Source organism: Eucyclogobius newberryi, unplaced genomic scaffold (assembly GCF_026437365.1).
Source record: "Eucyclogobius newberryi isolate DKJ021-1_F unplaced genomic scaffold, fEucNew1.0.hap1 SCAF_17, whole genome shotgun sequence".
NCBI lineage: Eukaryota > Metazoa > Chordata > Actinopteri > Gobiiformes > Gobiidae > Eucyclogobius > Eucyclogobius newberryi.
Genome location: NW_027315801.1, coordinates 7,247,769 through 7,258,180, shown reverse-complemented (window position 1 = coordinate 7,258,180; position 10,412 = coordinate 7,247,769). Strand labels below are relative to the sequence as shown.

At 45.6% G+C, this 10,412-nt stretch overlaps 1 protein-coding gene across 1 annotated transcript; it reads left to right on the top strand.

Moving 5' to 3' along the window:
* Positions 1–388: 388 nt before the first annotated feature.
* On the top strand, positions 389–9,522 carry ccn5 (cellular communication network factor 5). The gene is made up of 5 exons (XM_072448867.1): positions 389–1,069; positions 2,442–2,652; positions 3,817–4,065; positions 6,763–7,064; positions 7,703–9,522. Exons 1-5 carry the CDS (start codon positions 992–994, stop codon positions 7,988–7,990), a joined length of 1,128 nt encoding a protein of 375 aa, XP_072304968.1. The 5' UTR covers positions 389–991; the 3' UTR covers positions 7,991–9,522.
* Positions 9,523–10,412: the final 890 nt, after the last annotated feature.

Below are 10,412 nucleotides of genomic sequence, written 5' to 3'. Positions count from 1 at the left end.
ACTACTACTACTACTACTATTCTACTACGACGTAGTTGTCGTAGTAGAATAGTAGTAGTAGAAGTAGTAGTAGTAGTAGTAGTAGTAGTAGTAGTAGTAGTCGGACTACTACTACTACTACTACTAATACTACTACTATTCTACTACTACTACTACTACTGATGCAACTACTACCACTACTATTCTACTATTACTACTACTACTACTGCTACTACTACTACAACTACAACTATTCTACTATTACTACTGCTACTACTTCTATTACTACTATTCTTCTACAACTACTACTACTACTACTATTCTACTACTACTATTACAGGCTTTTCCTCTTCTATACTTGGATTAATGCCCGTCAGAGGGACATAACATCAACGTGTGATGTACTCAACGGTTACACTGAGACAAGATATGCATTTTCTGTAAACACTGCAGTTAGCTCCTCCCCTCAGACAGATAAGGGGCGTGTCCCTTCCCAGAACCTCGTCAGATGAACCGAAGAAGACACTTGGATGAGTAGAGGGAAACCACCTCACTCACTTTTCCTTCGCTAACAAGAAACCGATCCCGCCACTTCAGCCCCGTTACCTCTCATTCATGATAATCCATTCATTTATGATGGAGAGATGGAGAGAGGGAGAGAGATGGAGAGAGAGAGAGATGGAGAGAGAGAGAGAGAGAGAGAGATGGAGAGATGGAGAGAGAGAGAGAGAGAGAGAGAGAGAGAGAGAGAGATGGAGAGAGAGGGAGCAGGAGAAACGTCGGCTCTCGTTGGTCCTGGACGTGGGCGTGTCTCTGTCTGGAAGTGCAGCCTGAGGAATGTGAACCATGTGTGATGCTTGTGCTGCTTCTTCTTCTGCTGCTGCTGCTGCTGCTGCTGCTGCTGCTCTGGATGTTTACACGACCCATGACATCACCGGAGTGGACTTTATAAATCCGAGGGAGCCAGACGCAGCGGAGGGAATGAGCAGGAACGGGAGAAACGAGGCTGGACATGGGAGCTAACGCCAGAGTAATGAAAGGCTGGATTGTGCTGCTGCTGCTGCTGCTGCTGCTTGGGGCCGTATCACAGGTGAGTCCGTGAGAAGAGGCTCTTGGTAACTGTGTAATAGGGCTATTGACACTTTATTTTATGTTTTTATTATGGATATTTGCAGCAGGTACAGGTCTGACATACTATTTTAGTCTCATACATTTTCACAAAAAAAATCGTCTTTAATTTTTTGTGCTTAATTTTGTTGTCCTTTTTTTTCTTTATTTTTTTGTCCTTAATTGTTTTTTTTCTTCCTTTTTCTGTCCCATTTCTTTACTTATTTTCTTGTCCTAATTTTTTTGTCCTTAATATTTCTTTTTTTTTTTCCCTCTTTTTTTGTCGTGATTTTTTTTGTCCTGATTTTTCCTTTTTTTTCGCCCTTAATTTCCTTTGTCCTTAATTTTAAAAAAAAATATTTGTTGGTTTTTTTGTCCTTGATATTTTTTTTATTTTTTTGTCCTTTTTTGTCCTTTTTTGTCCTTCATTTTTTTCATCCTTAATATTGTCACAGCCTTAAATATATGAATAGAAATGAAAATAAATCCTACACATTTGAAACAATAGTTGGACAAGCTCTCGACATTGTATAATATTGTGAATGTTTTTTTGAGGGTTTTTAAAGATGTACAAATTTTCAGTATCGAGTACATTGTTTATAATGCTACAAAAAGAGCTGAATAAAAACGAAATAGAAATAAAAATGTGAAGCTGATGTGATTTTAAAGGTTGAATAGACGATTTTTTTGGCCCAAATCTGAGTCTTATTTCCTCGTAGCGTGGACTGCCGATTAGTCCTGCCACATACCGATCATAAAACGCACCTACCGCTCACCTGCAGCTGCGTGTGGCTCGTCCCCACGAGAGTAGCATGTTTCCGCTTGTCTAAGTGAATTGATCTATCATTATATAGTTCCTTCAGTGTACGGGACAAAATGTTCGAGTTGACTCAGAAGAAGACGGAAATCTACGGGAGACGAGAGATGTGATGCGCTCCGTCGCGCTGATAAACAAACGCACGTGTGTGTTGTATCAGTCCGCACGGGGGAGTGCGCGTGCGCACTTCCGCCTGAGTTCTCAAATCGCCGAGTTCTCAAATCAATGAAAAATCGTCCATTACGCCTCCGTCCCGCTACACGGTCAGATCCCAAATATCGTCGCATCGTTCTCTGGAAACCTCAATATTGTTAGTGTTTTCCACGTTTCACAGCCACTGGAAAAAAAGAAAACACTTCGGGTTGAAGAAAAGTCTTCAACCCGGATATCCGAGCGGTGCCAAACACAACGATAGCCAGCAGAGGGCGCAAAAGAACCAAAAAACCCATAAAAACATGTGCTAACGAGACTAAAACTTCTGCATTTGCTGCTTTGAAGTGGTTTGTAAATGTGCGCTCCTTCTAAACCTCTGCTGCAGGTGCGGTGCCAGCTGTGTCGGACGCCCTGTCGGTGCCCGGCGGACCTCCCAGCATGCCGAGTGGGCGTCCCTCTGGTGCGGGACGGGTGCGGCTGCTGTCAGGTGTGCGCACGCTCAAGGGGCGAGCCGTGCACGGAGCTGGAGCCATGCGACGGAGGCCTGCAGTGCGACCGCAGCGCCAGTCTGCCCGGGGAGCCTGGCCAGTGCGTGGGTCAGTGTCACAGGGTCATATAAGTGCACTCCCGCTCCCCTCCGTCCCGCTACACGGTCAGATCCCAAATATCGCCGCTTCGATACTGACGGACAGATCAAAAAGTACAGATTCTCGTGCAAAATTGAAGGTTTTTAGAGTTTTTCGCTGCATTTTTTTGATTCATTTTTGAAATACGTTGATTTATTTGAGTTTATCTACACGTATATATTTCATTCTTAGATCAGCTGATGTTGCAGTGGAGCAAAGATAATGTCGTCCAAGTCAAATCATGAATAGTAAAGGAATTTAAAAGCAAGAAGAAAGAAGTTGATATCGGTATCGGTCTGAAATTGCAATATCGCCACTTGCTTTGGTGTCAGATTGAAGCGAAAAGTGCCAGTGAGTTTGAGAGTTTGGATTATTGTTTCAAATGTTTCTCAAACCTTCACTTATTTGTGACCGTGATCGTATTAAAACAGCTGTAGATGTTGTTTGTGTATGTTTATTCACGGCCTTTTAACTCGAGAGCAACAGAATATCTCCCTCTTCAAAGTAGCTTCCAAAGCAGTTTGTAATCATACATGTTACGCCGCATAATTAAAGTTTGATTCATCTCATGCCAGTTATTGTTAACGAACACTAAAGAGGCCTGACGTTGTGCTCTGATGAACGGGTGAAGGTTTGGAGCATCTCGACCCGTTTGTGTCTTGTAAAAGTGTCTCTCTGGGGAAAAGGTTGGTCCGAGCACCAGTCCTTGTGTCCCGCTCTCACACACATACACACGCTTTCCACACATAATCTAACTCAAACCTGAACCAAGACTAAACTAGGACTGAACCAGGACTGAACCAGGACTGTCTTGTAAAAGTGTCTCTCTGGGGAAGAAGATTGGTCCGAGCACCAGTCCTTGTGTCCCGCTCTCATTTCCACGCTTAATCTAACTCAAGCCTGAACCAGGTCTGAACCAGGACTGAACCAAGACTAAACCAAGACTAAACCAAGACTAAACCAAGACTAAACCAGGACTGAACCAGGACTGTCTTGTAAAAGTGTCTTTCTGGGGAAGAAGATTGGTCCGAGCACCAGTCCTTGTGTCCCGCTCTCATTTCCACACTTAATCTATCTTGTCTTGTGTCTGTCCCGCTCTCATTTCCACACAATCTAACTTGTCTCGTGTCTCAGGTCTGGAGGACGTGGGCTGTGAGCTCAACGGCGTCTCGTACTCTGAGGGCCAGGAGTTCCGTCCGTCTTGCGACGCGTTCTGCCACTGCCGAGGGGGCGGTGTGAGCTGCGTCCACGCCTGCCCGTTGACCGGCCGTCTGCCCTCCCCGGACTGCCCCGCCCCTCAGTACCTGCGGCTGCCTGGGAAGTGCTGCCCCGAGTGGGTCTGTGAGAACCTGGACAACACCGTCATCCAAGACGCCATCGCGGGTACGAGCCTGGTCACATGGTTCTGTTTCAGTGTTTCCTTGTTCCCCCTGGATTTGTGTAAAAGTACTTCAAAAAGTAGATTTTTATGTGATACTTCTACTTTAACTTACAAATGAACATAATGGAGTGTTACTTCTTCCCCCACTGTTTGAGTCTGTAAGTGACAAAAACCTTATGATGACAATATTAAGTTGTTTGATTGTTGTTTCCTACATCACTCAGATTTAGTTTGACTCATTTGCGTTGCATCAATGAATTTTGCCCATGTGGGACAATAAAGGAATATCTTATCTTATCTTTATCAATCCAATCCAGTTCAATCCAGTCCAGTTCAATCCAGTTCAATCCAGTTCAATCCAGTTCAGTCCAATTCAATCCAATTTAATCCAGTTCAGTCCAGTTCAGTCAGTCCAGTTCTATCCAGTTTAATCCAGGCCAACCCAGTTCAATCCAGTTCAATCCAGTTCAGTCCAGTTCAATCATGTTCTGTCTAGTTTAATCCAGTCCAGTTCTGTCCAGTTTAATCCAGTTCAATCCAGTTCAGTCCAGTTTAGTCCAGTTCAATCCAGTTCAATCCAGTTCAGTCCAGTTCAATCCAGTTTAATCCAGTTCAGTCCAGTTCAATCCTGTTCTGTCCAGTTTAATCCAGTCCAGTTCTGTCCAGTTTAATCCAGTTAAATCCAGTTCAGTCCAGTTTAGTACAGTTCAATCCAGTTCAATCCAGTTCAGTCCAGTTCAATCCAGTTTAATCCAGTTCAGTCCAGTTCAGGTCAGTCCAGTTCAGTCCAGTTCAATCCAGTTCAATCCAGTTTAATCCAGTTCAGTCCAGTTCAGTCCAGTTCAATCCAGTTCAATCCAGTTCAGTCCAGTTCAGTCCAATCCAGTCCAGTCCAGTTTAATCCAGTTCAGTCCAGTTCAGTCCAATCGAGTCCAGTCCAGTCCAGTCCAGTTTAATCCAGTTCAGTCCAATCCAGTCCAGTCCAGTTTAATCCAGTTCAGTCCAGTTCAGTCCAATCGAGTCCAGTCCAGTCCAGTTTAATCCAGTTCAGTCCTGTCTAGTCCAGTTCACATCTAAACTTCTTCAAATTTGAGATGGAAAGTTCTAGTATTGACCCGGGTTCAAAAATATTCAGTGAACATAAAGTAGTTTTGAAATGTTTATTTACAATATCTCAGGCCCAAATATTAACTCTGGATTTGGTTAAATATATAGACAAAAGATTAAGTAATGCAATAGTGTGTCTCTAAATCCCTTTGTTTACACTTCCACTCCTTGATGTACAAACATTTTAAATATTTAAACGTCTTTCAGAATATGTTCCAACCAGGAGTATTTTTAGCTCTTATGAAATAACTTCATAATTGTTCCGGGAAAAGAACACCTTTAGTAAACAACCCGTTTCAGCACTTTCTTCCGCAATGACTCATTTATTTAGTCCCGACGCCGCAAAAACAAAATTGGCAAAACTCACAAACTATTTTCCTGTTGACCTTTACTCACCGTTGTATCTCACGTCTGACCGCTCCACACTCCGCCGTGATCCCGTTTGTTTTCAAACCGTGTCACTAGCGGTCGTCTGGACCTTTTACTGGACCGTCTCGTGTTAAACTGGGTGTGTCTGACCCAAAGGAACAGTCTGTTTCCGAACATATCCCCTAAAAAGAATCCGAGCATATTTTCAGCTCCGCGCGCTCCTGGTTTATTAGACCACAAGTATGTCTCACGCCGTCACAATTGCACTCGCACACACGCAGCTCCGCTCATTTAAATCTGAGACGAAGGAACGACCTTTAAACATCTGGAGTTGTGTTAAAGTCGGGCTTCGGCTCTGGTGCGCCGTTCTATTTCGGGGGACGGCCTGATGTTTCAGAGAATTTATGAATAATGGTTTAATATGTAGTAATGTTTCAGGGAGTTCACGGCTGCCTTGAGCGCACGGGTCACAAACATGGGGAGAACGGACTGATCATAACATTATTATTTGGCCAAAGTAGGAAGCGCTAAAGTAGAGGAAAGCTAATCGCAGTGCATTATCTTCACGTGTTTAGAGTTGTCAGGTTTAAAGTTGAATGTCATTGAAAAGGGAATTTTGTGAATGGAGCTTGGGGCCAGTCCGAGCGCGGCTGGAGACACGTTCTACAGACAAATCAGCAAATAGCAGCCCCCATGAGCCCTCACCAGCCCCCCTTAGGTCCCACAAGCCCTCCTGAGGTCCCTCGAGCCCCCACCAGCCCCTATGAGCACCCACGAGCCCCCTTGAGGTCCCACAAGCCCCCACCAGCTCCCACAAGACCCCCTGAGGTCCCTCGAGCCCCCACAAGCCCCCACCAGTCTCCACCAGTCCCCACCAGCCCCACCAGCTTCCCTGAGGTCCCTTGCCTTTATTCGCACTAAACACAGACGGCCGACGGTCACCAAAACCTGCCCGACCTGTTTGGACCGCGGGTTATAAGATGGTTCACAAAAGACTAAAACTTCAGCATTTGTCGAACCTGAAGGCGTGGAAAAGGGTTCCCAGGGCGCTGCATCGCTCTTGCCTGGGGGAACGGCCAAAGGCGTGTCTATTTCAGTCTTTGTCTGAAAAGTCAACCCCCCTGTTGTTATGTTGTAATATTTTTACACCCATTCATGTATCATCATTAAATATTTACATCGTTTTCTCTAAACTAACATCCTGTTCTTGTCTCTGTCTTTAGCTCAGCAGTCTGGAGGATTGTGGCCCTCTTTACCTCGATTTCAGCCCCGCCCTTGGCCCCAGCCCCGCCCTCGGCCCCAGCCCCGCCCTCGGCCCCAGCCCCGGCCTCGGCCCCAGCCCCTCCCTCAGCCCCAGCCTCACTGTGCCGAGCAGAGTACCCAGTGGAGCGTCTGTTCTCAGAGCTGTGGTCCCGGCGTGTCCACTCGAGTGTCCAACCAGAACCCGAGCTGCCGCCTGCAGCTGGAGACGAGGCTGTGCAAAGTGCGGCCCTGCGGCCCCCCGCCCCGGCTCGCACCTCCAGCGGTGAGCACGGACATGTGTATCTGATGGTTTGAAACGGTAGTGTGTGTCGTACAGATAGAGCAGGAGCTGGAGGAGCTGCAGGAAAGAAATGTCCAGGATTATGAACCTAATCAAGGTCCATAATCCTGCTGAATTTATCAAACATCTGCAGATATCATTCAGACATCTCACGACTCAGTGGAACATGACAGAGTAGAATGACTAATCCGCAGATGTTGTGATGTGGTTTATAATCACACACAAGAGAGTCTGGATTTGAACTAGAGACTTTAGGAGTCGAGGGCGTGTGGGGCATCATCTGCAGGTCCATCACAGGAGATAATGGACTGTTGGAGCTCCTGGTTTCAGAACGGTTTCTCTGCTCAATGTTAAACTGAATGCAGCTTTCACTTTGGTTCATTTCTGCTGCAAGCAAGAAGTTTGGGTTGTTTTTGCTTTCACCGGGATAAATATAAAAATGACAGAGATATGAACCAGAAATCAGATCAACAAATCTGTGACCCGACAGTTGAACAGTGAAGTGACCTGTGAAGTGACCATAGTATTCTGACCTGTCTCCAGCTCAGTTTGAGACTATAGGATTAGACATGAACCCAGCGTATTCCTCATCTCATTTTGTGTGACTCCGTCCTCCACAGTTGGGCCAGCGAGGGGCGTGCCAGCCCTCCGTCCTGTCCCCGGGGCGAGTGCGGCTGCTTCACGAGGGCTGCTCCAGCACGAAGACCTTCCGGCTCAGGTACTGTGGCGTGTGCTCGGACTCGCGGTGCTGCACGCCGCACCACACCTCCACGGCCCGGGTCGCCTTCGTGTGCCCGGGAGGCCGACTGCTGCAGAGGGCCGTGATGGTCATCCAGTCCTGCGCGTGCCACCAACACTGCCCATACGCTCCCTATAGGAACCCTGCGCTGTGGGGCTACAGACCCTGAGGGACCCCGAGGAACCCTGAGGAACCCTGCGGAACCCCGAGAAACCCAGAGGAACCCAGGACAAGAACTGTACAGACAGACATCTGCTCTGCACTATTCGCACGTGTGAATAGAACGTTTAATTTATGATTTGTAGGTCGATCCCTCAATCATCCCGACTGGTTTAAAATATAATCATCCACACAGTTTACTGAGTTGTGATTGGTCCTGCCCAATGGGAGGAGTTTCCAGCCCTTCTTTTTAAGCAGGAGAAGGAATGATTTGAAAGAGAATTGAACGAGGCAATTTTTGTTGAGAAACCCTGTTCTTCAAATCTGATTGGTCGAGCTACAACCTCCCCTCAGTCTACAACAGTGTCATAAGACCATGAAAATCAAACCAGTCAAAGGCTAATGAGGCAGAGCACTGAGGTGGAGGTGGCCAGACCTCAATAAACTCAAAGTATAGGATTGGACCGGTAAGACCTTTAACCAAGGACAGGGCAAGTTTCAGTCAAAACTCCTCCCATTGGGCTGGGCCAATCAGAGCACAGGAGAGGATAAATACTGCTGCTCAAAACACTGACCACACCTTCTTTTACGTTTTGAAGCTTTTAAAACATTTCTAAACCTTTTGGTCCCACAGTGGATCCTGCCACCGTGCCCTCGAGCAAAGCACTTCACACACATAGCCTAACTTTGAATAACATATGACGGGCGGGTATTCATTAATATTATTAGGGATCGACACCAATACGATACTGACTGCGGTATCAAGGTATCAAGTATTGATTCTTGTGCAAAAACAGTGACACTTACATTTTAAAAAATATATTTTGTGTCCAAAATATATTAATCCAATTTAGTCTGAGTCCAATTTAACTTTTTTCCATGATCTCAAGCTGGGGTGAAACAAAGATAGTGACGACAAAGGTAAAAATTCTTTATAGTGCATTTTAATTCAACACTCGCAATACTTATACTTGTAAATACTCCGTTCATGGAGACGTTTTGCTCGGACCAAAACTGGAATAAACCCGTCAACGTCAGAGCAACAACACGGTTTACAGTAAAGGGTCAGATTGAGGTTAAGACTAGGCTCAGTTGACAGGAAGCGAATGCAGCTGTACCAAGTCCCCACAAACCATGAGCATCGTGTGTGAGTGTCCCGTGGCCACAACAGAGCGTTTTGTTCAACATCTACAGCTCATAACGATCCACGTGCCAAAGAGGGAAGGGATTTATATATTTGTTGAGATAACTGTAAAAGAACGGTTCGATTATTGTAAATGATGTACTGTATAGATGTTTTTGCAGTTTATTTTTGTGTATTTCATATGCAGCGTGTAACCTTAATTGCACTTTCTGTAAATAGCATTATAGAGAATTTATAACTTTTGTATTTATGTATGAGATATGTCATTTGACTCACGTTATATATGAACTTTTTTCTTATTTTTGTTTTTTTACAATTGTCAAGGTGCGCTATAGACATTTTCTACTGTGTTTTGTCCAGAGTTACATTTTTCAATCCGATGTAGAAAAGATTGTTGGTTGGTGTTACAAATAAAACAGTTTTCATTACTTTAATTTTTTTACATGTTTCTCAGAACGAGTGAAAGGAAGTGGTGGTTTCTACATCACACCTGCTGATCGAACGGGGACTGAACTGTGACAAAACTCTGACCAGGGACTGAACCAGGTCTGAACCGGGTCTGAACCAGGTCTGAACCAGGACTGAACCAGGTCTGAACCGGGTCTGAACCAGGACTGAACCAGGACTGAACCAGGTCTGAACCGGGTCTGAACCAGGTCTGAACCAGGACTGAACCAGGTCTGAACCGGGTCTGAACCAGGACTGAACCAGGACTGAACCAGGTCTGAACCGGGTCTGAACCAGGACTGAACCAGGACTGAACCAGGTCTGAACCGGGTCTGAACCAGGTCTGAACCAGGACTGAACCAGGTCTGAACCGGGTCTGAACCAGGACTGAACCAGGACTGAACCAGGTCTGAACCGGGTCTGAACCAGGTCTGAACCAGGACTGAACCAAGTTTGAACCAGGACTGAACCAGGTCTGAACCGGGTCTGAATCAGGACTGAACCGGGTCTGAACTGGGTCTGAACCGGGTCTGAATCAGGACTGAACCAGGACTGAACCAGGACTGAACCAGGTCTGAACCAGGACTGAACCGGGTCTGAACCAGGACTTTCTTTCCCGCGGAGGGGAATTTGCCGTGCGATAAGATCTGAGATGTAAAAGTTTGAATAAGTAACTTCTGTGACTCATTATTGACACTAACTTCTGAAGTCTTTCATCCTCTTTTGTAAGAACATTGTACAGATAGAACTGGGATAATACTTTGTTCAGGCTTAAAATAGCTTAAACTCACTGTATATTATATGTCTGTAAATCACACTTCATAATGAGAATCTTTAAATA